This window comes from Lotus japonicus, chromosome 4 (genome assembly GCF_012489685.1).
Source record: "Lotus japonicus ecotype B-129 chromosome 4, LjGifu_v1.2".
In the NCBI taxonomy this organism is placed as follows: domain Eukaryota; kingdom Viridiplantae; phylum Streptophyta; class Magnoliopsida; order Fabales; family Fabaceae; genus Lotus; species Lotus japonicus.
The window spans coordinates 368,626-396,005 of record NC_080044.1 but is presented as its reverse complement, the minus strand read 5'-3'; the positions used below and the strand labels follow the sequence as shown (position 1 = coordinate 396,005).

Below are 27,380 nucleotides of genomic sequence, written 5' to 3'. Positions count from 1 at the left end.
TGGTGTGTCAACATACCCGCAAAATAAGAACAATATGATACACTATTTGAATAATCACTAAACGGCCCTTATCAGCTCTTATACAAACCGGATAATAATATGGATCACTCTTATACAAAGTTATGTGATGGTAAAAAACTACCACAAAAATGAGTATATAACACTGGTTCATTCTATTAGGTGATCTATTATCTTTTTCAATCACTAAATTTCATTTTGGTTCATACTTTTAAACGCTCACCATTATATACATATATAACAAATACCAAAACATTCAGGGGAAACATGAAACCTGTACCATGGGGGAAAGTGGGAAACAAATGAAATTTGAAACAATCTTTGAACAAGAAATGGTCAGAGGGATTGAACACATGGCAACCCGCTTCCCCATGTATTAAAACATCATCAAGGTACAAAAAGCTTTTCATGATCCAAAAAGTTTTGGGAGCTAGAATGTTGAATTACACAAAAGTGATAAAATACAACCGGCTTTGTTTTTGCGAAGTATACATCTTAGTTTTAGCCCATAACTACTAAGTTTGGATGCAAACTCTAACAATCTTCAATAAGCCTATATCCAAACGGGCTAAGTGCAAAGATCAGATTCGGACTTCTATGCCTTCCTTCAACAAATGTTCCTTTACTGACTGAATAGGCACCTGCAGTTCATGCAAAGTTCAAATTCACTGCCTCTCAATAACATCATCAAAACCTACCTGACACAAGACATTCTAATAATGCACATTGACCAAAGTATGCAATTGATCATTTGTATAGTTTGTGAGCCATTTTTAAGATAAAAGAGCCCTTTTAAACAAAAATTGTGACTAAAAGTTGAGATGAGTTTTTGTTTTAAAAAGTTAAAAATTCACCCGGAAAAAAAGTTCTAGTGCTCTTATGAGATGTTGAAAGGAAAAATCTATCTCATAAAAGGTGTTTCCCCTAAAAGCTTATCGAACCCCACTAATGATTAAGAATCATCCAATAATTAATGAGTAGATCACACTTCAACAACGAGGTAAGTACCAAATACTTGAGGCTTAAAAGTGATATAGCAAAATGCACTAAACTATGACACCAACCATGTCCCTCAGCATTAGTGTTGTTAATGGCGGATTATAGCCGAGAGCCAAAAGCCCGCCATATTTGACAAATAATGGTGGCGGATGGCGGACTATGGCGGGATATTGGCCATGGCGGAGAGCCAAAAACCCGCCATGGGAGATTTGATAACACTGCTCAGCATTAAGAAATAAATAAAACAGGTGTTATACCTCTTTCCTATGAAAAATGCCAGCAGCAAGCGCAGCAGATGCATTTGTTGTAGCAAACACCTCAGAAAAGTGTTGAGGAACACCAGCACCACTACTCGCAATCACTGGGATGCTTACGGCATCTGAGATCAACTTGATTAAATCTATATCAAATCCTTTTCCTTGACCTGACATATTAACAACAGTGAAAAAATAAATTAGAATTAATACAGCATTTTATTGGATATATAATCAAATGACCCCAAATATCATTTTTAAAAGAAAACAAGATTTATCAGAAAGGAAAAAAGGTACAAATAGGGGGAGAAAGAGAATAAGGAATAGTCCAATAAAGAAAAATTTAGATCTTAATAGAGAACAACAACAAAAAAATAGAGCTTGTGAATGCAACAAGACAGCTAAATCTCGCAGCATATACGCAATAGCAACTCCCTGATAATAGTATTCGACAGATTGATAAAAACACAAGAGAAACAATCATTTCTTTCCACTTTTCAGGCCAATATATTGCAGATAAAAAATCAGCTCAATAGTCATATTGTTTTGAAAAATTCATTGATGATGAAGATGGTCTTCGCAACAGTCAAAATTAGCAAATAATGAATATAAAATACAGTGAAATATATATATATATATATATATATATATGAAGGATAGAGTTAAAATAACCATCGCAATCAATGCAATTAAGTAGTATTTCTCCAGCACCAAGTTCTTCAACTGCTTTTGCTAGTTCATAAGCACCAATTGGTCGACCTTCTCGCCCACCATTAACCTTCAAATGAAAAAAATAAAGGTATTTGAGCTAAGAAAAATGACTTCAGGAAGTGAGCAATGCACCTTCATTCTTTCCCTTTGACAAAATTCTTAGAGATGTATGAATTAAAGTCTCATGAAAATCCACTAACTACAAAAACTGAAGGCTAGGTGCACAGATAGTTTTGGTCGTTGCCCCCTTCTAGTATTGCGAATATAACCAGATCACACGTACTAATAAGTAGAGACTAGAGAGCATCACTAAGTCCAACTGTACAAGTCCAGACAATAGCAAGACTCAAGAATGCAACAATCATACAAGTGAGCTAGAATGTATTAAAAAATAGTTCTCAGAAAATAATAATTCTGCTGCCCAACCCCGAAGAGAAGAACCAGCTGCTGGTGCCTGGTAGGAGTAAATAAAAATAAAAACAAAACCTCCTTTTTAGTGTTCTTTTTCACTTACACTAAATAAAGTAATAGTATACACAACAAGGTGGGAGTATTGCCATTCACGTAAATTAATATCAAAACCAGCTCTACTATCCATTTAATTATATGCTTCCTTTGGTGTTAGTTTCAGATTCTTTCATGCTTATCATCTAACAGCATTTACATTTCTAATCAAGGCAAATTTTGATTATTGTTATCTCTAGTAACTAAAAATACTACTTAAACGTGAGAAATAACTACTTTTATTTTATGTCAGGTCATCCATAATTTTTAATTCTCTAGCAACTATATCACTAGAAAATTACTGCTTCTGAGCAGTGTTATCAAATATCCGCCATGGCAGAATCTCATGGCAGGTTTTTGGCTCTCTGCCATGGCCGATATCCTGCTATAATCCATCATCATTATTTGTCAAATATGGCGGGTTTCTGGCTCTCCACTGTAGTCTGCCATCCGCCATTAACAATATTGCTTCAAAGTTCTAATAGTTTAATCATCCCTATTATGTCTGGTGAAGTTTTGTTGGACAAGGAGAATCAATTGTCAAAATTAAATGATAAACATACAAAAGTTTGTGAAGCCTAAAGTCATATCTTCTATCTGCACTCTGCAGCATTAGATTTATCTTTGGACCTATGATGTGTCAATGGTTCTTATCAATAAATAAGCTAACAGCTTGGAACACCAGTTATGCTTTTTAAGCATATATAAAAGTTGTCACGTATCATCCACTTCTAATGGTGCAATTTTCAAATGAAAGAGAAGCTAGGTTAAGAGACCTAGTTCAGTGGAAATGTTCAAACATTTAAGTGAAGAGTGATAAGAAACTTACTGTGCATTGATACCAGGCATATTCTTCTCCATTTGGACCTGAAAGGAACATAAAATGCTAATAAATATTTTAATTTAAATTCACATGAAAAAATCATCTTAGTTTTACATCCCAAGAACTCTCTCAGCACTGGTTTATTCCAATTAAATTAAAAATCAAAATCAAATGCTCCACCTTGAGCACATGTCCCCCCCCCCCCCCAAAATATGTTACACGAATATAGAGTACTGTAAACTTTATTTTTTGGAAGAAACTTCACACTAGTGGTTGGAAAGTCAACTGCATCTAAAGACATATCCATATTATATAAATAATATGAATAGCTGTTACATCAAAGAAAAAAGGGTAGAAAAATGGCAATAGAAGAGAATAAGCATATACATAAGAAGGCCCAACTTCAAACAAGTTCTAGGCCTAATTATTTATTATTTACAACCAAACTTAAAGAGGGCAGATCAGAAGAAAGACGTTCTGCTACATATATCATGATTCATAGACTACGAACTTAGATAATTTAGACAAAAAAAATATCATAGAAAAAAGAAAGATTTTCACCTAGACTTGAAACCCTTGTGGTTTTGAATTGTACATCATTAGGATCCTTGATGTACACTCTACGGGGATCGATACTAACAACCACTGCCTGCGTATTGAAATTCATGCATCACAAAAACACTGACAAACCATATATGGCAGAATGATGATATATAGTTAAACAAATTGTTACGAATGTGATTGTTAGAGTTAGTTAGACAGCTGGCAGTTAAGCTGTTAGAGTTTGTTAGGAAGTTAGGAAAGTTGTTAGAGAAGTTAGTGAAGCAGTTGAAGTATAAAGAGCTGCTAGTTGATGAATTGTAACCATGTTGTTGATGAATGAACTTCTCTCTTTTCTCTGAATCTTCTTTCTCTCTCTATCTCTCTCTCTCTCTGGTTTCTTCCCTAACATTGGTATCTAGAGCCTTCGATTCTCGGAACCGCCATGGCTGAAGCAACACGATTCCAGAGTTCGATTCGTGAAGCTGAGGAACGAATCATGGCTGCCATGGTTCCCTGCATCGCGCGTCACATGCGTGAGCTGGAACTCCAATTCGAGACGCAATTCAATGGATTCCAAGAAGCCATGCGTGGAATTGGGCTTCAGGTTACGGATCTGGCTTCGTCGCGGCGAAGCAGAACAGCAAGCGACGGTGATTACAGAATGCCAACCCGTCTCACGAGGTTGGATTTTCCGAAATTCAGCAAGGAAGACGTTGATTCTTGGATCGCGAAGTGTGAGCGATTCTTCGCGTTGGATGGAACTCCGGAAGCGGAGCGTGTCGCCATCGCCAGCATCGCTTTGGATGAAAGCTCGTTCAGATGGTTTCAAGGATTGGAGCAAGGCACTGTGGGCAGAGTGACTTGGCCTGAGTTCGCGGCGGCGTTGCGAACACGATTCGGCGTCGAATTCGAGTCCCCGATGGAGGAACTCAAGCGATTGACGCAGCAAGGAAACTTGGAGGAAAATCATGAAGCGTTTGATAATTTGGCATGTAGAACAGAGCGATCTGAACAGTTGAAGCTTCAATGCTATTTAGGAGGCCTCAATTCTGAGTTGTGTACTGGGGTGAAGATGTTTGGTCCTCGTACGGTTCTGGAAGCAATGAGGATTGCTAAGCTGCAAGAAAGGAGTTTGGAGTTACTGCACAAGAAGTCAAATTCAGTAACCAAGTCCTATAGCAATTGGTCTGAGAAGAAGGGACTGACTCCTGCAATCGTGGAAAAGAGGGGAATTGATCGGAAATTGGTTGGAGAAAACAATCAGAAAGGTATTCTGGGAAAACCAAATTACACATTTCAGAAGAAGCTAACTCCCAAAGAAATGGATGAGCATCGAGCTCAGAATTTGTGTTTCTTTTGCCATGAAAGGTATACTCCAGGGCATGATTGTCCTCAGAGGAAAAAATCTCAGGTTTTTTTCATGGCAGTGGATGATCTTGATCAACAGGAACTTCCTGTAGAGGTGGAGCATGAAACTGGAACAGAGGTAAGTACTCCTAAGGTTTCTCTTAATGCTTTGCATGGTGATTCTATTTCTCTCAATGCCTTAGAGGGTGATTCCCAATATCCTATGATGCGGTTAACTGGTTGGTTAGGCAAAAAGAGGATTTTTGTATTAATAGATACAGGAAGCACTCATAATTTCATTAATCAAAAATTATGTCATGAGGGTTTAAGCAAGCTTCAATGCTTACAACCAATGAAAGTAACAGTAGCAAATGGGGGAATTATACAAGGTTCTGGCTGGTGTGGGGGAATTACTTGGAAGATGCAAGGATACACTTTTACTGATGATGCAATAGCTATTCCTCTAAGTAGTTGTGATCTCATTTTGGGTATGAAATGGCTTAGACAATGGGGAACTATTTCTTGGGACTTTACCAATGTTGAATATCTATTAAGATTTAGTTTATTATTAGTCTTATCTCATAGAGATATAGTTAAGATTTGTTTATCTATTTTAGATTAGTATCTATTTAAATAGAGATGATATCTATTTAAATATAGATAGGTTTAGATAGATTTAGTTTCTCTTTAATCTCTTTGTTAGTCTATATATATATTGTAGTCTAGTCAAGTATTATGAATGAAATATACAAGTAATATTTTCATCAAATTCAAGTTGGTATCAGAGCAAGTTTCGATCCTACCGCTGTGAGGGGGCTCCTCCCCGTGAGCCCCCTCATGGTGACTTTCCAAATCTCTTGGATTTATTTTTCATACTTTGCTTCCGCTTGTTAGTTCTAGCCGTTTTCTTACGGCCTCGTTTCTTTCTGAATACTCCCCTTTGTCTTGAAACCGTAGTTGCTTTCGTGATGTCTCTCTCAGCTATTTGGTTTTTGGGTCTTATTTTTTGGGTCACATCTCCTCATTGTGCACTGTTCACGCTGGTTAATCAACCCCTCTTTGATTTCTGGTTGTTTTTCTATCTTCTCCATGGCTGATGCGTTTTGAATATCTCCTGCTAAAGAAGAATTCGGTGTCCTTTGCTTTTTTTTTTGGATCGCCTACTGCCACCACCGACCGTCGCTGCAGCCAATGACGACTTATCTGGTTTTGCTTTCAGATCTGGAAGCGTTTTTCTTGAAATTGTGGCTATGCAACCATATGCCACATTACGACTGTTATTGGATTTGGCAAGTGTGGTATATTGAGTTTGGAATTTTCAATTCAATTGGAAGCTGGCTAATGGGAATTACATCATGGACTGCTACCTTCACAAAAAAAAAAAAGGTTTCACAAATATAAGGATTTCAAGATTCAGAAGAATCAGAACATTGTTGGCTCATGTGATGTCAAGTTCCCAATACGGCTGGAGGGTCTTGCATATTCCCATGGTGCTTTCTTCCGTTATGAACCAGAGCTGTTTCAAGGGCTTATATACCGTATGAAGTACCCCAAGATTGCTAACCGTACAGTTCTATGCACCACGTGGCTCTTTGGTCCAGTCAAGTTCACAATTAGTGTGTTGGGTTGCTCTAGTTTCTTGTTTTGGTTTCTTGGTTTTAGTTGGCATAATTGTGGCTTTAGAGTTGGAAAAGAGTTTTGGATTGTTTTTGGGAATTTCTCTCTCCGGCAGCAGCGGCTTCTCAAGTTAATTATATTTGTTACAAGCTATGCATATGACATATATGCTCTAGCTTGAGGGGTAGATCTGAATATTGTTAAATCTTAATTATATTTGTTACAAGCTATGCATATGACATATATGCTATAGTTTGAGGGGAAGTGTTGGATATTGCTTAATATCCTAATAGAGACCACAATCAACCACCGCCGACAATCGTCATCCTTGTTGCTGGTTCGGTGGAAGTTGTATCCAAGAATGATGCTTTTATGGTGATTGTTTAATAGCATCGTGTTTTGGAGTATCCAACAATCTGATTTAGATTGTTGTGTTCCTTTGCTTTCCAATTTCTCCATAATCCAGTATGTGCTAATGTTTTTTGGGAGAGGCAGAAGCGTCAGGTTGAATCTAATTGTATTGCTCCGCTGCTTTGTTCTCGCTGGTCCTCTTTGTGTATCAGCCAGGTTTGGTTTTAAGGATCCTCTGTTTTGATGCGTGTTGTGTCGTCACAGTTGTGATCATCCGGTCTTCCTCTCCCTGTTTGGTTTGTGGGTTTGCTGTTTTGACCCTGTTTGGACGTTTCTCGTGCCATCTCTCATTGTTGGCCAAGTTTGGTTTGGTTTGGTTTAGTTTGGTTTGGTTTAGAGTTTTAACTCTGTTTTGACGCTCAGGTCCGCATTGGTTTTTGAGACTTGAGTTGTTGTTTGCGTCTCATTGTCCGAGATGCTCTTGTTATATTGATCTTGACTGACTTTATGCAATTTGGTTTTGTTTGGTTTTGAAGGTGACAATGTCACCTTCGTTTGTTTTGTCTCGATTGTTTGGTTTTCTGGTTTTAGGGCTTCAGCTGCGAGTTGCGCTTGGCCCGCTCTCTAGTTGAGAGTTATTGGTTCTGGTTTTAGGGCTTCAGCTGCGAGTTGCGCTGGTCCACTCTCTCTAATGTTTGAAAGTTGTCTGTGTCAAGTTGACACCATTGTTTGTCTTAGAAGCCATCAATCGATCGACCTCAAGTGTGTTTTATTTCTGTGTAGTTGTTGTTGGGGAGTTGTTGCTTCAGCCTTTGTTTTTGGGTGTATTGTTGCTGGTTTTTCGCCCTTGTTTGCTGGCTCAGCTACCCTACGACACTTCAGAAGAATTGGTTTTTGTCTTGCATCAATTTCAGCCAGATCAAGTATGAGAAGTTATCTTTTGCCTGCCCATGAATTTAGCAGAAGTTCGAAAGATGATTCAATTTGAAGTATAAGAAGTTGTCTTTTGCCGGCCCATGGATTTACTAGAAGTTTGAAAGGTTATTCAATTCAGAGATTCGCCAAGACTGTCATTATTAAGGGATATCTATTAAGATAATTTTCTTTTTGGGTTTGATTTGTTACAAGCTTAAAGCTAAGTAAGCTTTAGCTTGAGGGGGAGTGTTGAATATCTATTAAGATTTAGTTTATTATTAGTCTTATCTCATAGAGATATAGTTAAGATTTGTTTATCTATTTTAGATTAGTATCTATTTAAATAGAGATGATATCTATTTAAATATAGATAGGTTTAGATAGATTTAGTTTGTTTTAATCTCTTTGTTAGTCTATATATATATTGTAGTCTAGTCAAGTATTATGAATGAAATATACAAGTAATATTTTCATCAAATTCAAGTACCAATTTAATAATGGAGTTTGCTATGGGGAAGGAAATGGTCAAGTTGCAGGCTATGGAAGAAAAGGAGAACAAACTGGTTTCTGCTGCTAAATTGCACCACATGGTAGGGGAGGATAAATTCAGTTATTTGCTGCAGATCCTTCCTTGTTCCAGAGAGGTGGCTTGTTGCACTCTCAAGACTAAGGAGTCATTAGATTCTGGGTTAACTGTGCAAGGGAGAGATGTGGAGCTGCAGGCTCATGAGGAAGCCATTTTGCAAGATTATGCTGATGTGTTTGAGGAACCTGCTGAGTTACCACCTTTCAGGGGCATCCATGATCATAAGATCATATTAAAAGAAGGGTCAAATCCCATTTCTCTCAGGCCTTATAGATACCCTCCTGCACAAAAGGATGTCATAGATAAAATGGTGAAAGAATTGCTTGAGTCAGGGGTAATTCAACCTAGCTCTTCTCCTTTTGCTTCTCCAATTGTTTTAGTCAAGAAGAAGGATGGTAGCTGGAGAATGTGTGTGGACTATAGGAAGCTCAATGATATGACTGTGAAAGCAAAGTTTCCCATTCCATTGGTGGAAGACTTATTGGATGAATTAGGGGGAGCTAAAGTTTTTTCTAAATTGGATTTAAGAGCTGGTTATCATCAGCTGAGAATGAGACCTGAGGATGTGGAGAAAACAGCATTTCAAACACACTCAGGGCAATATGAGTATGTTGTCATGCCATTTGGTCTTAAAAATGCTCCCTCAACTTTCCAAGGAGCCATGAATGCTATATTTGCTCCATATTTGAGGAAGAGTGTGCTTATATTCTTTGATGATATCTTAGTGTATAGTGCTACTATTGAGGACCATGTCCAGCACTTGAGAGAAGTCTTTGAAGTCCTTAAGAAGCATTCATTCTATGTCAAAAAGAGTAAATGTGCTTTTTTCACTCCTGTGATTGAGTATTTAGGCCACTTTATTTCAGCATCAGGGGTTTCTACAGATCCTACCAAGATCAAAGCCATTCAAGAGTGGCCTGAACCAACTACAATTAAACAATTGAGAGGATTTTTGGGACTCACAGGCTATTACAGGAGGTTTATTAAGGGCTATAGTATCATGGCCTCACCATTAACAGACCTTTTGAAGAAAGATGGCTTCTGTTGGTCAGTTGCAGCTGCAGATGCTTTCCTAAAGCTCAAAAATGCATTGGTTACAGCTCCTGTCCTTGCTATTCCAGATATGCAGAAATCTTTTACAGTGGAAACTGATGCTTCCAGTACTGGCATTGGGGCTGTTCTGCTTCAGGATCACCACCATGTGGCCTTTATTAGTAAGGTCTTATCCCCTAGAAACAGGTTGTTGTCAGTATATGATAGGGAACTTTTGGCTCTGGTCCATGCAGTTACAAAATGGCATCAGTATTTGGCTATCCAGCCATTTACTATTCTTACTGATCAGCAGAGCTTGAAATTCTTATTGGAGCATAGATTGTCTACTCCAGCTCAATATAGGTGGGTTACTAAGTTGATGGGTTTGTCCTATGTAATTCAGTACAAAAAGGGTAAGGAAAATGTGGTAGCTGATGCTCTTTCTAGAGCCTCTCATGGAGAATTATTGCAGCTTTCAGTCTCTTCCATATCTTCAGAACTGTGGGCCTTACTTACTCAAGCTTATGCAGCTGATGATGCTCGTAAACTCCTTATTTCTCAGGTTCTGGCTCAACCCCAGCTGCATACTCACTACTCTGTGGTGGATGGGTTGCTGTTTAGGAAACATAGACTAGTGGTTCCTAATGATGCCCAAGTTAGGACTTTAATCTTGGAGTGGCTTCATTCCTCTCATCAAGGAGGTCATTCTGGCATAAGGGCTACTGTGGTCCGGATTAAGTCTTTCTTTTACTGGAAGGGGCTTAGTAAGGATGTAGCTGCATTCACCCAATCATGTGAGACTTGTCTCAGGTGTAAGTATGAGAGAGTTGCTAATCCTGGTTTGTTGCAACCACTCCCTATACCTGCTTGAGTATGGCAAAGCATAGCTATGGATTTTATTGATAAGCTGCCAAAATCTCATGGCAAGGATGCTATTTGGGTTGTCATTGATAGGCTGAGCAAGTATGCCCATTTCATACCCCTCTCTCATCCTTATACAGCTTCTACTTTAGCTGCGATTTTCATTAAAGAGGTTTATCGGCTACATGGTGCTCCCTCCAATATTGTTAGTGATAGAGATCCTCTTTTTACTAGCAAATTTTGGACTGCTTTCTTACAACAGCTGGGAATTTCACAGAATTTAACCACTGCTTATCATCCTCAGTCTGATGGTCAGAGTGAGGTTCTCAATAGGTGTTTAGAGCACTATCTTCGAGCTATGACTTGGCAGAGGCCTAAGGAGTGGGCTACATGGCTGCCTCTAGCTGAGTGGTGGTATAACACCACTTATCATTCAGCTATACAGACCACACCTTATGAAGTGGTGTATGGTCAGCAACCTGCAATTCATCTCCCTTATTGTCCTCAGAGTACTATGGTGGAGGCTGTGGATAGAAGTTTTACAGCTAGAGAACAAATGATTCAAAGGCTTCAAGCTAATCTCATGAGAGCTCAGGCTAGGATGAAGGTCCAAGTTGATAGACACAGGACAGATAGGGAATTTTCTGTGGGCGATTGGGTCTTGCTGAAATTGCAGCCTTATAGGCAGAGTTCTACCCAGCATAGAGCCTCTGAAAAATTGTCTCCTCGTTTCTTTGGCCCTTATCAAGTCCTACATCGTGTTGGCAAAGTTGCCTACACTCTGGCTCTACCACCTGACTCTAGAATCCATCCCACATTTCATGTTTCACTACTGAAACCTTGCCCTTCTTCTGCTATGCAACATGTGCCTTTACCTCTGGATTGGGGCAACATGGATCAGCCACGTGCTCCTCTTAAGATACTGAAGCGAAGAATGGTCCAGCGCCGGCACAAAGCTGTTACTGAGGTGTTAGTTCAGTGGCTAGGAGAGCTGGAAGAAGATGCTACTTGGGAGGTTCTCTACAACCTCAAACAGCAGTTTCCTACATTTGATACTACTGCTGATGTTCCTGTGGATTTACAAGTTCTTCCTTGAGGACAAGGAAGTTGTTAAGGGGAGGGATATGTTACGAATGTGATTGTTAGAGTTAGTTAGACAGCTGGCAGTTAAGCTGTTAGAGTTTGTTAGGAAGTTAGGAAAGTTGTTAGAGAAGTTAGTGAAGCAGTTGAAGTATAAAGAGCTGCTAGTTGATGAATTGTAACCATGTTGTTGATGAATGAACTTCTCTCTTTTCTCTGAATCTTCTTTCTCTCTCTATCTCTCTCTCTCTCTGGTTTCTTCCCTAACACAAATCACTTCAGCAAAGAGGTTCTCTAATATCTCCTTGGAGTAGAAGAATTGACAAATGTTAAAATATGTTCAAACACTACTTCATCTGAAAAGGGAGAAACAAACATCTAATATGCATGGTTTTATTTATCTTTTCATCACCATTCATATGCACAAGAACTCTTCTTTTGAATTCCTTACTTTTTTCGTTGCTAACATATAGTGATGAATGAAAATTTTCTAATGGGCGCAAATGAATGAAGGAAGGGGAAATCCAGATGACAGAAGAAACCAATTTGAAATAAAAGCAAGATCAAATGCTGTAAGTGGTAAGTAATTGGCCAGTCCACATCCAGGTTGGATTTAAATAATCTATTGCTCAGTCAATAAACAGACACGTAACCAAATCATAATAATACTATATAAACAGAGAAAAGAGAGAGGGCAATGAGTGAATCCTAGTGTCTCAATTACATAGAGGCGGGGGGATAACTTATACACTATTTACATTATTTATAACAAATATTGTACCATTAGAAAGCTTCCCTAGATCCCATTTTAATTTATTGAACCATTTAACAAAGTAGTGCCTTCTAGACTGTGCCATTAGAAAGCTTCCCTAGATCCCATTTTAATTTATTGAACCATTTAACAAAGTAGTGCCTTCTAGACATGGGAGCATGGATCACACTTCCTTTTTAAGAAAAAGGGGGAGTTCATATACCAAGTTACCAACTATCAACCTAGGCCATCCCTTAGCTTGTATATTTTACATCACACAGTAAAGGTGACCAACAAGTGGAGCACACCACTTTAAATTTCGTGACGTGGTTATGGTCAAGATAACAAGTTAACTGGTTGCATGAAATACATTATCACCACTAATTTGACATGAAGAAGCGTGGCACATATAATTGAAGTTTACAACATAATTTCTAAATGTTTTCTTTCTTTTTCTAAAGACAGGTTGAAAGTTAAGATAATTAAAACATACAATCACAGAACTCTATAAGAAGGCATACTGTAATCTTATTTTTTTATAGAACATATATTAATCACATATTATACTCAACGTATTGAAATATACCATTATGATTAGGAGAAACTACACCTTCGCAAGCAAAAGTAGCTTAATATCTCACCATTAAATAATCGTCATATATTAACACTGCTGCTATTTGTTTCGAAATATTTTTTTGGTCTGGTTAGATTAGTTCAGGGTAAAAAAAGAGGTTTGTGGTTACATGCATGTTTAGGGCAGTGTTATCAAATCGCGATAGCGGACCATCGCGGTAAGCCAAAAATCCGCTATTTCAGCCGCTATTTGGCGGCGAATAGTGGAAATAGCGCGCTATAGCAGGCAATAGCGGCGTCGCGATTAGCCAAAAATCCGCTATAGCCGCTATTTGATAACACTGGTTTAGGGACTCTCAAATATAGGTAAATTGATAAAATAAAATAGCAGACATGACTATTAGCTATTGGCTTACCTGATTCCCATAAACTCGTGATATCTGCTCTAAGCTGGTCTTCCCAGTCTTTACCTAAATGTGAGTCATAGAAACATCAAAACATCAAAAGAAAAGTATTTCAGTGTATATTAATATAAAGAAGCAATAGTTGAACTCCATACTCCAGTTTTTAAATATTCTTCTGCAGCATAAACTGCGTCACTTCCAATGGAAATCTTATCAGCCCCAGACCTAAAATATTCTGCAGCAACTTCCAAACTAGAATAGTGCCTGAGAATATAATTAGTTGGATGATAAAGTTATAGAAGTTCTGAGGAAAATAAAACTATAAAGCCGAACATTCTCATTGAAAAAAAAATGTGGCAAGAAAGTCAATACCATAATCATCATAAATTAATAATAATTAGTAATAATACCTTCCGTTTGAATCTGTAAAATCTCTAATTCCACCCCCAACTGTTAAGGGTACAAAAACATTTTCTGATGTGGATCGCAATACCTAGAAGGAAGCACAGCAAACATGAAATAGCAGCAGATATTATATATAATTCAGCACCAACTAATAAAAAGTAAAAACTTTAATTTTAGCACAGTTAACAAACCTGCAACATTGGTAAATCACCAAGGGGGAAGTCGCGAAATCCAGTGATGTTTAGAAAGCTGACCTGCATTAAAGGTTGAAGTTTAGAAGGAAAGAACATGCTTCGTAATATGTGTAAAAACAACAAAGTCAAAGGCATACCTCATCAGCTCCATCTTTATAGTACTGTCCAGCAAGCTCAACAGGCTTGCCAAGATTCCTTACCTGAACATTAAAATGGCATCATAAGATTATGATTTATAAACATTAACATAGAACTTTATTCTTTAATGATGAAAATTTATGTGGTGATTGATGCAGCAACAAGTCTAGAAAGTTCTTGTTTAATTCTCTACACCTATGAATAGTTTGTGTTGCATAGATGTCCAATGTTTTGGCCTATGCTCTATGTGAGGAATGTCATAAAAACTATAAATTTCATAAAAATGAGTATTATCTATGATACCTCTTTCTCTTCTGTATTTTCTCTAACATCATATTGGTCTCCTTTGGTTACAACAAGGTCCCCCTTATCATTTGTTCTCACATCAAGACAAGCAATCACCTTCATAAACAATGTTTTGTTAGCAGACCAAAATCATGAATGCGCCAGTAAGGCCATGATACATTAATTAATTTAAATTTAGAAAGGGGCTTCCATGACTATTACCCTTTTTGCAAGTTCTGAAGCTTTTCTCTCACCAGGCCTCTGTCTTCAAGTGAATGTTGCAAATAGTTAATAAAGCATATATCAAAATGATGATAAAAAACAGTGATATAGAAGACAGGTATAAAGATATGAAGGCCACCTTTGTCACATTTGACTTCGGATACAAGAATCTTCTCAAAACTGAGAGACCAACCTCTGAAAATATCATATCAGGAATGAGGACAAGAATAAGCTAGCCCAAGAAAAGGGGGGGAAAACATAGCATTATTGTTTTACGCATAAATAAAGAAGTATATCTCCGAAGAAAGTATTCTCCCCAAAAAGAAGAATGTGAAATTTGCAGCAATGCATATTTCCGTATAACGCCAAAAGCCAATAAAAATTTAGAACTCAGATCTTATTAGTAATATTAGAGATAGAAGAAATTTTTCATTTCCAATTGTTAATTAAATAGTTACCTATTTTTCCAATTTTTTCATCTCATATTCTTCTGAGTCAATCAGAACCTCAAATTGTCCCTCAATTTTTCCTTTACGGATGCAGGGATTATACAAGTTTGTATGTAAGATTGTAAGTACATCAAATTCCAAAATAATGTAATGTCCGAAACTTCAATTTATCTCCTCACATGACCAAGGCCAATTACAAACTATGGAAGAATATAAATTTAGGATAGATTGCACCCTCCATGATTTAGAGCATATAAAAAAATAAAGAGAAAGGACAGAAAAAACTAGAAGGTTTGTAAGGAAGATAAAACTTGCCTCCACTTTTCTCTGGGTGGAACTGAACTGCGTGCACATTTCCTCTTCTAACAGATGCTATAAATCTGTCACCGTAGTTGCAGGTGGAGGATACCCACTCTTTGTTGTCATCTGACTGAGACAAATAAACAATTCAGATTACTCAAACACTTACAGATTATGAAAATATAAGATATGAATGTCACATCCAAAGTAATAAGGTTTTTGAAGAAAAGTGGAGACATACAGGCATGGCACGATAAGAGTGCACAAAGTAGACATGGTGGTTTCCCACGTCATCCAGAATTTCTGAGTCCATTGTGATTTGTAAAGCATTCCATCCAATGTGTGGTACTCTAAAGCCATTTGATGAGTCAAATCGTCCAACAGTTCCAGGTATTAAGCCAAGACCTTTTACTGATTCACAAGCATATTTTTCCATTCAATACTTAAAAGTGAAAGTAAAATTGTAATGCTCATGTAATGCCCAGAAAATTAAGATATGTTATATTATAGAGCATTGTCTCCATGTTTTCCTTCGTTGTTTTAGAAGCATAGTAAATATTCATTAGGTTACAGATTTCTCTATCATTAGATTCATTACTACCTTGTTACTCGTCATAAGAAATTGACAGTCATGACAAAACAAAAGAATCTGAGGACAACATATATTGTCAAGGCCAGTTCATAACCAAAAAATTTCATGGGTGCACATATTAAGTCAGAAAGTATTTTAATACACTAATGAAAAACCATTTTGCAGAAGTAAAGCATAGATTAACACTACTGAAAATTGAGAGCGACATATACCAATATCTCCAACATTGTATTTTAAGAAAAATGAATTTACAACAACAAACATAATCGCAATAGATGGAGTCAGTTATATGAATCGATCAATGCCATTGAACTATAAAAAAATAAAAAATAAAAAGCTTCAGAAATACCATTTGGAGAAAAGCCCTTTTCAATAATTTTCCTCTACCTGTTTTAATCAAACTATCTTCCATTTGATCCATTTTTCTCACATTAACCCCTATTGGGTTTTATCTCACATGATCAAACCACCTTAGGCTAGTTCCCATCATCTTCTCATTACTTCACCAGTAGGTGGTACTGGTACATCAGCTTCTCCAAGATAATTTTTTTCAAAACTTTGTATTGTGTTGCATATCTTATTATCCAATCATTTACCTCCGCTCTTATCTGAGCTAAACATTGTTTTTATCACTCTAGCCAGCACTTCATTGTGAAACACTCACTACTGGACCACCATAGAGATAGAGCTATGCGGGTCATATAGTTGTTCCCTATAATTTTACTTTGGTTTGATGGTGCTTCTGAATTATGCCTGGAATATTTATATACTTGATCCAATTATCATGAATCAATCCTATGTGTGACATTCCCATCAATATATTCATTACTTTATTAGATGGATCCAAGATACATGAAATGTTGAATGTGGGATGATGTGATCCCCAAGTTTCACCTCCAAACCATCGCGAACTAGTGTCTTGCTAAACTGACATTACATTAACTCCATTTTAACCACACAAAAAAACACTTCCAAGCTTTCACCAAATTTTAAGCTAAAATTCACTCCACTCATCTCATAAACTAGGACTGTGTAAAAAGCATCTATTTCTATCATGGGCAACTATTGGAAAATCTTATGTTCCATGACACACCTTAAAAGTGAAATATGAAGGCACCTACGACTTGAAATGGCTGACTAGAAAAATCTTTCAAACTTGAATGAGAAGTGAATAATAGTTACGTTTCATATAATATATTAATTGAAGTCTATATATCATGGATTAAAAGTGTTTTAGCTTCACATGTACAGGGATGTATATCTTGGTATCCATGTATGCTATAATTATAAGATATTCAGGGAGGAATTGAAGGATTGTGAATGATAACAAAAACTAAAGAGGAGTTGATAACTGACCTGGTCCATTCTCCTGACTAGATTCAAAAAGTAGTTGAAGTCCAAGACAAATGCCTAAAAATGGGCGATCCTTTTGAATATATGAACATAATGCTTCATCCATACTGCAAAATATATGATATGAGTTGAAGCTTGATACTCACATGACATGACATGGAAAACAAAATACCCACCCAGTTTTGCTTAACACTTCCATGGCAGCAGCAAAAGCTCCAACACCCGGAAAGATTAGTCTGCTTGCATTCAAAATGTCTTGTGGGGTTTGCACCTAGAAACAAAGCAAGGTTGTTTGAGATTCGAAAAAACGCAGCAACCCCATTAAGAGAAGGTGAAAAAAGCTTACATCTTTGATTTGAAAGCCGAGGGATCTGATAGCATTCCTGACACTCCGAACATTGCCAGCACCATAGTCAAGCAACGTCACAACAGAATCCCCAGAAGAGGAGGCACGAATTGAGAAGCTCCTGGAGTGTTTGGTACGGCCAAAATGGGGAAATCTTGTGAGTGTGACTGGTTTGTTGCGAAGGAGGAAACAGGAAGATGGAGAGGAATAAGCAAATGACGGCGCTTCCATTGCTGTTGCTTCGCCTCAGCCTCAACTCAATGTTGAGTTGCGCTGTCTGTATTTAGTATTTACATACCATACCGCCTCCATTACTTTATTCTTTTTTTATTCTTTAGATGGGCTCAAATGAAACATGAGATCAATTGGCCCAACAAAAATCATACTCACCAATTTCAATACTTTTTTTAAATATTTGATTGATTAGTCACGGCCATTCGGGGTGGTTGCGAGTTTTCAGTTTTTGGTTTTCAAATGCAATTTTAAAAACAAAACGTGTTCGGCAAAAATGGAGCTGAAGTGAGTTTTTATTGATTTTCAAAACCATCTTGGTCTGTTTTTCAAAACCACAAAATATGGTTTTGTGATTATGTTTTTTAGTTTTAATAACATGTAACTTCATCACCATCACCACCCACCGCCACCATCGTCGCCGTCGTCGCCACCACCATCATCACCACTGCTACCATCTCTGCCACCACATGCATGCTCCACCCATATCACCACCGTCGTCGCCTCCACCACCACCACCATCTCCACATGAATCTTCCACCCTTGCCACCGCCACCACCATCATCACCATTGTCACCGCCACCACATGCATCCTCCACCCATGTCACCACCGCGCCACCATCTCCGCCATCGGCGCCGCCTCCACCACCACCACCAATCTCCACCACCACCATCTCCACATGCATGCATCCTCCATTCGTGCCACTACCGCCACCACCTCCACCACCCTTCACATTGTCACGTGCGCCACCACCACCCCCACTGTCTCCACCACTACTATCGCTGCCACTACCACCACTTCCACCAACCACCACCACCTCCACCACCATAATCGGCACGACAACCATGTCGCCGCCACCACCATCATCATCACGAACACCATGTAACACCCCTCCACCACCACACCTTCATTGCCACTACAATCACCTCCACCATCACCACCACCGCCTTCGACGTTGGCACCACCACCTATACTACTACTTCCATTGGCATCACCACCCCAACACGACCACTGCCCCACCTCCACAACTATTGTCGCTTCTGCCACCACCACCCTCCCCCACCATAACTGCCACTGTCACCGTCATTAGGTAACATCAAAACTCTACCACCACTGCTATCCGGCACCTCTATTATCATGTCGCCACTACTACCCATTGTCGTGAATTCACAAAGTTGATAATTATTGTGACTATTGTGGATTTACAAAGTTAACACAAAGTTTTTTAAAACTCAAAATCACAAAAAATAAAAACAGTATTAATAAAACTGAAAACTAGTTTGAATTTTTAAAAATTTCAAAACATAAAACCAAAAACCACCCCGAACACGCCCTCAAGTGGTATATGTTGATAATTAGTAAGTAATAAACTCATACTCTCTAATAAACAAATTTAGTTGGGATGTATTATTAATATGTTCAAGACACTTATTAATACATTTATTGATGTTTAGGTAAGTATAATATATTGACAAAAAAAAAGGTAAGTATAGTACATAATAAAATGGCTTAAACCTCATATTAGTCCCTGTCTTTGTGTCGCCGTCTGAACTAGATCCCTGATCGGAAAAATTTGTGGAATCAATCCCTATCTTTCAAAAACGTATGGAGCCAGTCCTCGCCGGAGCTCTGGGCTCCGGCGAGTGATGAGGTAGCATGCTGATTGTGTTAATGTGGCTTACGTGGATTTTTTAAAAAATAAAAAAATTTAATTATTAATTAAAAATATATAAAAAATCCAAATATAATTTAAAAATAAGTATTAATTACAACAACTTAATCCTTAATTTAAAAAACAAAACAAAAAACCTATTACAAAACCTTAATTATGGTACATCTTCATCATACAACTCCAGAATTCCAGAATACCTATCATCTTCTTCCTCCAAGAAGGAAAAAATTCCAGAAATTCTTGTTAGTATCCATACAAAATGCAACATCTCTAGACCATTTACTTCACGCAAACAAGGAATTTTGGCCCAGCAAGATACACAGCAAATAATGAACCTCTCAAAGATTAATTCATTTACCACATAGGAATCCCAGGAAATTTGGCCGAGCAAGATACACAACAATTAATGCTTTCAGAACCCAACCGAACAGGAAACTACAGCAAGCACAGTACCTGGCAAGCAAGGACGACCATCAACACCAATTGAAGAGGGATTTCAACCAAGAAACCCCAAATCCCTTTCCATATAATCTCCCCTTTAATTTCAACCTAGAAACCCCAAATCCAAAACCCTAACCCAGAATCCAGAAACCCCAAACCCAAATTTCTGCTTCATCTGCTTCAATCTGAGAGAGGAAAATGAATGGCTTCGGAGGTCTCTGGTGTTGGTGCGAGGTCGAAGAAACCATGGAAGATGAAACTCAGATCCAAACTCTCTTCTCCTTCTTCTCAGATCAAAACTCAGATCCATAACGAATAAACCATTGTGAATCTCGTTCTATGTTCCTCTCTCACCCTCTTCTCCTTCTCCTTCTCCTTCTCTCATAAACTTTGACTCAAACCCAAAATTTCGGATCCGAACCCAGATTTTCAGAACCGAACTCAAGCTTCTTTTCCTTGGGTTGTTTCTTTCTTTCTTCTCCCCTTTCTGGTGTTGGATTAGGGTTGGGGTTTCGATTGGTGGTGGGGTTGAGGTTAAGGGTGGGGAGTGGGAGGTTTGGGTTTCAGTTAGGGTGAGGGTTGGGGGTTTGGTGGAGGGTGAGGGTTGGGGGTTCGGTTGAGGGTGGGGGTGGGTTTGTATGGTGGGAGAGGGAGGAAGATGAGAAGATGGAGAAAGTCTCTTTTTTGAAAAGAATTGATGAAGATTGTAGAAGATGATGATGAAGAGGGTAGAGAGTTTGTTTTTCTGAAAAGTTTTTTTGTGATTTTTATTTTTTAATTAATAAGTTTGATTTAATTAAGCCTTTAATTAATTAAGTTGGGGGTAATTTGCATTTTTAATTTTCTGATATGTAATTTTATTTTTATATTTTAAATCCACGTAGGCCTCATTAGCACAATCAGCAAGCCATGTCATCACTCGCCGGAGCTCTGGGCTCCGGCGAGGACTGACTCCATACGTTTTTGAAAGATAGGGATTGATTCCACAAATTTTTCCGATCAGGGACCTGGTTCAGACGGCGACACAAAGACAGGGACTAATATGAGGTTTAAGCCTAATAAAATTAGATAAGTTCAAGCTAATTTGAAGAAGAACTACTCTCACTTATCCTTTCAAATTACTCTCACTTATCCTTGGGCTTATTAGTAGTCAAACCAATTGAGAGTTTGGTTCGTGCTAGTTTGTATGTTGGTCGCAAACATAGAGTGGATCGTGGTATAGTTGGTATTAGATCCTTAGTTATTAGGTTTGCATTATTAGAGTGATTAAAACTTTACATATAACTTTGAACTCGAACACAAGTGAAGCGTTTTATTATAGCCATTTATTATTAGTATTTACTAACAATAATTTGTCATTTATTATTAAACTGTGAATATTAAATATACATAAATCTATAGTAATTACTAAAAAAGGAATTTTTTTTGCCTTTTGCACACATTATAACAAAAATTAGTGATTCGGGATTATATGCGTTGCGCATGGAGAAACATTTGTTGGTTGAAGCCTGCTTACTCTATGTGATCTCCAAGCCTCGGAAGATAAGTCTCATGACTGCGGGCTATGGAGAAAAAGAATATTAATACTATAATATTTTTTTGTTAATGGTTAAATTAGTCCTTGAGTTTGTATGTGAGTTTGATTTTAGTCCCTCCGAGAAAAAATGATGTTTAGTGACGGTATAAAACCGTTAGTAACCATAAAAATGACCACTACTACATGTTATTTATTCTCAGAATGACTAAAATCAAACTCGCATACAAACTTAGGAACTAATTTGATGGTTAAAACATGTCTGCTAAAATCAAACATAATAACTTAGGAGTATTTTTTTACTAAACATGTTTCATGTCTTAGAATAATGGTGGTTCGTGAGGTGCTATTGTTGTTGTTATCATTTGCAGTCGCAGGGAAGCAGGACATGGGTGAGTAGAAAGGAAAGGAGGAAACAAAGCAGACATGAACATGAACATGAACATGAACATGAACATGATGATGCACCCAATTGTAAGGAGAAGCAGGCTCATCGCCTCGTTCTTATTCCACTATAACTACTACTACTATCCTTCTTCCAAAATTCTCAGTAACAACATCAACCACAGTGGCAGTAATCCCCATTCAAATTCAACAAATTCAGGGTATCAGCGGCGACACAAGTGGGAGGGAAAGGGAAAGGGAAAGGGAAAGGGAAGCGGTGATGGTATTGTTTACTACGACCACATAAGAGCCGACATGAACTGCCCTCGTTGCTCCAGAAACATGTCTGTCATCTTCTCCAACCGACCCTTATCCATTTCTGGTCACCAACCGGGTCTCTATCAGGCCCTCAATCTCTGCCCCTCTTGCAAAACCGCCTTCTACTTCAGACCCCTCAAGCTCTCTCCTCTTCACGGCACTTTCATCGAGATCGCAAGGCTCAACCACCATCCACCTCAACCTCAACCTCAACCTCAACCTCAACCTCAACCAGATTCCCCTTTGCCGCCAACGCCCAAACAGATTTTCAATGCCCTCAATCAATTTGTTGTGGGTCAGGAAAAGCCTAAAAAGCTGCTTTCGGTCGCTGTTTACAACCACTATATCAGGTTACGCCTTGCAACAACTCAGCCTGAGTCTCAATCTTCCGATCAAGACACTGATTTGGTTCAGCCTGAAAAAAGTAACGTCTTGCTCATCGGTCCCACTGGCTCAGGGAAGACCTTGCTCGCCAAAACGCTTGCCCGGATTGTCAATGTTCCATTTGCCATTGCTGATGCTACCACTTTCACGCAGGTCACAATTCTCATCTCATCATCATTCCTATATTTATGTTCTCCACTTCAACTTCACTGATTTCATCAATCAATGCACATTTCAGGCTGGTTATGTTGGAGAAGATGTTGAGTCAATATTATATAAGCTTCTTGTGGTATGAGTATCTTCTTCTCTTTGCATTCCATATTCATTTCCTTTATCATTGCAAAAGCTTATATGTCTGTCAATTCTTATCCATCATACTTTTATTAATGTCTAGTTAATTTTAATTAAACAATGTAATTTATAACTAGTTTAGCTGTATAAGTACTGATTAATTTTATGTGAAGAACTGTATTTGGTATTTTAGATCAGTGTTTATGAAAGCATGACCTCCTTGATGTGCATTAACCGGAGCGTATTACAGTGCTTATGCATCATTGTCTCGGTTGTGGAGTGCCTGGAGGTAGATGTAGAATTTGTCATTTTCTAACACTCTGCTTAATGGACCTTCTTTTCAGGAAGCTGATTTCGACGTGGAATTAGCTCAGCGAGGGATTGTCTACGTTGATGAAGTTGATAAGATTACTAAGAAGGTTTGTTTCACATTCTGATGAAATGTTGATTCTGTGCTTTTTGTGATAGTATAAAATGATAATTTTGTCTGCCTACTTTTGCAGGGAGAAAGTTTGAACATTGGAAGGGATGTATCTGGGGAGGGGGTCCAGCAGGCCTTGCTCAAAATGCTGGAAAGCACTGTGGGTCAATTTTATTGTTAAGATTTTTGTTTTGGTGATTACTTTGTGATAAATAACCCATGTGAAGCTTATATGAAAAATGTGGAGCGCCAGTTTGCCAATAATTTGAAGTTGCAATAGTACTTTTGCAAATATACTATGCTGGGAAAAGATTATGCCATGTCCTCAATATTAAACTTTTCAATTGTTTGCATTGCCATAATATACAAATTATTTGAAGTAACATTGCATCAGATCTACGGAGCTGTATAAAATGTTTAGCAATTGGATGAAGCCATTGTGAACTTTTTTTAGTGTGTTACTCATGACATAAGCATTGTCAAATTTGGGGGTAGTGTTTAAAATTGCATCAGTGCTGTTTAAATTTTTTTAAGAACTTGAAATAGTGTTGCCTGTATTCTATTTCTATATATTGTTCTTATATGTTAATATAATTATAAATGGATCTTTTCCTATCACAGGTAGTGAGTGTACCTGATAAAGGAGCTCGCAAGCATCAGTCTGGTGATAGTGTCCTGGTATGTCAGGAACAAAAATAATTTCCATTTAGTTTTGGCTTTCTATTTTGACTTGCATAACGGAAAGTACCACAATTTTATGGCTAAAAAATTAAAATTAAACACATTGTTCTTAGTGCAAGATAATAAAGTTGGTTTTAAAGGATAATACAAGTTTATACTTTATATGAATATTATTGCTGCCTGCATGTCGTTTTGATTCTTATAACTAATTTTGTGATGAAGTTTGAAGAACCTCCCCACCCTTCCTATTTTTGAAATGAAAGATGAAAATTTAATCTTTTTTTCTGGAGGATTATGACATACATTAAATGCTTCTAGTGTACCATGCCTTTTTTGCGACCCTTCCCTTTTTCTAATTTGTCCCCTAAGGTGAATGTCCTGGATGCATAATTTTCAACAATTTTATGGTTTAGGTAAAACTCAGAATGTGAATAACTAATGCCCTTCTCCAGCCTGGGAGTTTGACATCTTTTATTGTTTTTCCTCCTTTACCTGAGCACCTCATATCCTCACATTATTCTCGACAGATAGATACGAAAAATATTCTTTTTATATGTGGAGGGGCCTTTGTTAATTTGGAGAAGATCATCTCCGAAAGGTGAGGTCATCTTTTAGGACTCTACGTGGCATTGCTGCTACCCCTGTATTTGGGAGTTTCTATTGAAGTCCCTTTCTGTTGCAGGAAGCAAGATTCGTCCATTGGCTTTGGAGTACCAGTTCGTGCAAATATGAGGGCTTGTGGATTACCTGATGCTGCGGTGACATCATCACTTCTAGAGAATGTGAGAACTAAAGGCTCAAGTTAAATGTTATTTCTTAAGTTTGGCTGTTTTCCAGGCAAAGGGGGTTATTATGGAATATGGACCATTTGTTGGGTTGGTAATTTCATTTCATTCTGATTTGTTAGCTCAGGGCTTTAGTTATCTTACCATAGAAGTTTATGAGTAAAATCCCCTCTCTATCCCTTTTTTCTTGGCTGGGCCATAGAAAAAAATTCTTAAAGTAGCTAATGCGGTAGTTCTAAAGATTTGCAGGTGGAAAGTGGCGATCTAATTGCTTATGGCCTTATACCTGAATTTGTGGGGCGTTTTCCCATTTTAGCTGGTTTGTCTGCTTTGAGTGAGGACCAACTTTTGCAGGTATGTCATATGTTTGTGTCAAATGTATATCCGAGTGCTGCCCTGTATTCTGTGCTGATACACACTCACACACGAATGCACCAGATTATAGTTTGAGTAGTAGCAAATGTGGGTCCACAACATCCACAGGTTTCTAGAAAATTGTTGGTTGATATTTATCGTTTTATCAGCTTATCATTCCACGGATCTGGCTTCCCTGCAGTCAGATTTTCCTAAATTCACTGTAGTTCTCCGCTTTGTAGTCGTCTGATCTTGATTAGACTATTCAAATTTAAAATCCGATTTCAAATGTATAATCAGTCTCTTTAAATCTTAATTGTCTGATCTTGATCAAACAGTTAAAAGGTCTTGTAAAGTCACGACTGCAGTAAATCCAAATTCTCATTCCACTATTTCTAACAGTAACATTTATGAGATACAGGTCCTTATTGAACCGAAAAATGCCCTTGTTAAACAGTACAAGAAGATGTTCAGAATGAATGACGTAAGCTTTTAATCTTTAACCCTTTCTTATTGTGCTCAGGGATTCTTTTTCTTCCTCTTACCTTGCTTTTGTGTTCAGCATTTAGTGGCAGAGTGGCATTGTCTTATTTCAATCTGGTTGAATATTTCAGGTCAATTTACATTTCACTGATAATGCTTTGAGATTGATTGCAAAGAAAGCTATGGCAAAGAACACTGGTGCTCGTGGTTTAAGAGCCTTATTAGAAAACATTCTTACCGAAGCGATGTTTGAGGTAAATAGGATTGTATTCTATTGTTTTCCTCATCTATGTTTTTTTAAAGATGTTTGGATATCAGTTGAGTGCAACAAACCATAAGAAGAGTTTTGTTCACTTTTTGTCTTGAAGTGAGTGCCAACGTCCGTTTGCATTACTGTTTATCCCAAACATAGTCTTAATATCGTTGTGATGGATATGAACGTGTCTTTTTGGCTTTGGATTTCTATATAATTAGGTCCCCGACAAGGCTGATATTGGTAACATCGAAGGGGTTCTGGTTGATGAAGAGGCTGTTGGGTCACTGAACGGACATGGATGTGGAGCAAAAATACTATACAGAGATAATAATGGCTCATTGGAGGGTCAAGCAAGAGCCATATGTTTGTAAATGGTCAGTAGATAGATGAATGCAAAGCTCTTTTCTTCTTTATCATTCCTGTTTTTTCCTCACCCTTTTTTAGTATACCTCCATTTTTTTGGTCTTTTAGGGAGGGTTGCGTTTGAATAAAAGTGTTATATGTGTACTCTCAATGAGCATTGTATAATGTAAAGTTAGTGTTATATTAGGCTTTGAAATTCGGTCAAATTTCGTCTGTTGGTTGGGGGCGATGAAGACACACAAGGCGCTTAAGGCCACATAGGGATGAGCAAGGCTATTGTCAGACTAATCTCATCCTTCTAAATCTTTTTGTGAACAATTGGCACCCACTCTGGAGCTCAGTGAACGGCTTTCATGCTTACACAGTAACTTACACTTTCTGTTAGATGAATTAGAAACCGAGAATCAAGTTCGTCAACAAAGGAGGTGGGGGACTCTCAGAAGATCTAACCCAAGGTTTAGTTATTATACTTTGATACGAGAAAGGGAGCAGCACAAAGGTGAATGACAACAATAGTAAGAATAAAGCAACTACAATTTCTCAATTAAGCACTCTTCCACTTAGTAATTTTACCTTAGTTTTTGTGCGCTAATATTAAATGTGATAAAGAGGAAGAGATGACTGATGTAAACGAAGACAATATTGTTTTTTTTTTTTGACAGTAAAGACAATATCGTTGAAATAGTGAGAATTGTTTCTTTTAGCAGTGGGTTTGGGATACCTACAAAAGAGGCTATTGAGCCTGAAGTGTGATGATATAGGAATATCGTACTGGAAATGCCATCCAATTTGATGGATCTGATTACTCTTCCATTTCCCTTGCACTTACGTGCCATAAGTGAATAACTCTAGCAATTCTAAAACAATCATCTTTTGGAATTATGATATGATATGGTGTCCACATTTGAGGTCGTGTAGATCATATATTATCTAGAAAAAAAATTTATTACATTTGGTTCTTGACAATTTTTTTTTTTTTAAAATCAAATAATGACTAGTGATGTTATGGTGTTCACATGGCCTGTCCACCTGAAGTTTTCACGCATTCCTTGTTCCCCTCCTTCCTCTTCATCTTCCTCCTTTTATCCTACCTGCATGACGACCGTCCAACCTCCATGTTCGCCACTC

General features: G+C 37.8%; 2 protein-coding genes across 3 annotated transcripts; one reads left to right on the top strand and one right to left on the bottom strand.

The window, feature by feature from the left end:
• Positions 1-338: 338 nt before the first annotated feature.
• On the bottom strand, positions 339-17,932 carry LOC130715833 (imidazole glycerol phosphate synthase hisHF, chloroplastic). Its single transcript, XM_057565959.1, has 18 exons — positions 17,654-17,932; positions 17,484-17,578; positions 17,311-17,414; positions 15,604-15,773; positions 15,378-15,492; positions 14,753-14,808; positions 14,614-14,652; positions 14,410-14,508; positions 14,106-14,168; positions 13,966-14,028; positions 13,780-13,862; positions 13,525-13,633; positions 13,382-13,435; positions 3,871-3,958; positions 3,316-3,353; positions 1,944-2,049; positions 1,275-1,441; positions 339-659 (listed from the first exon to the last, which is right to left on the bottom strand). The coding sequence occupies exons 1-18, from the start codon at positions 17,882-17,884 to the stop codon at positions 600-602; spliced, it is 1,740 nt and encodes a 579-aa protein (XP_057421942.1). The 5' UTR covers positions 17,885-17,932; the 3' UTR covers positions 339-599.
• Positions 17,933-21,857: 3,925 nt separating this feature from the next.
• LOC130713939 (CLP protease regulatory subunit CLPX2, mitochondrial) lies at positions 21,858-27,155 on the top strand. Of its 2 annotated transcripts, XM_057563770.1 has the most exons (12): positions 21,858-22,771; positions 22,857-22,907; positions 23,254-23,328; positions 23,413-23,490; positions 23,952-24,008; positions 24,539-24,609; positions 24,694-24,793; positions 25,046-25,150; positions 25,572-25,634; positions 25,765-25,887; positions 26,108-26,263; positions 26,440-27,155. In XM_057563770.1, exons 1-11 carry the CDS (start codon positions 21,959-21,961, stop codon positions 26,258-26,260), a joined length of 1,689 nt encoding a protein of 562 aa, XP_057419753.1. In that variant the 5' UTR covers positions 21,858-21,958; the 3' UTR covers positions 26,261-26,263; positions 26,440-27,155. The 2 variants fall into 2 exon arrangements, with proteins under 2 accessions (XP_057419753.1, XP_057419750.1); XM_057563767.1 differs by having other exon boundaries at positions 21,859-22,771; positions 26,108-27,155.
• The last annotated feature ends 225 nt before the right edge of the window (positions 27,156-27,380 follow it).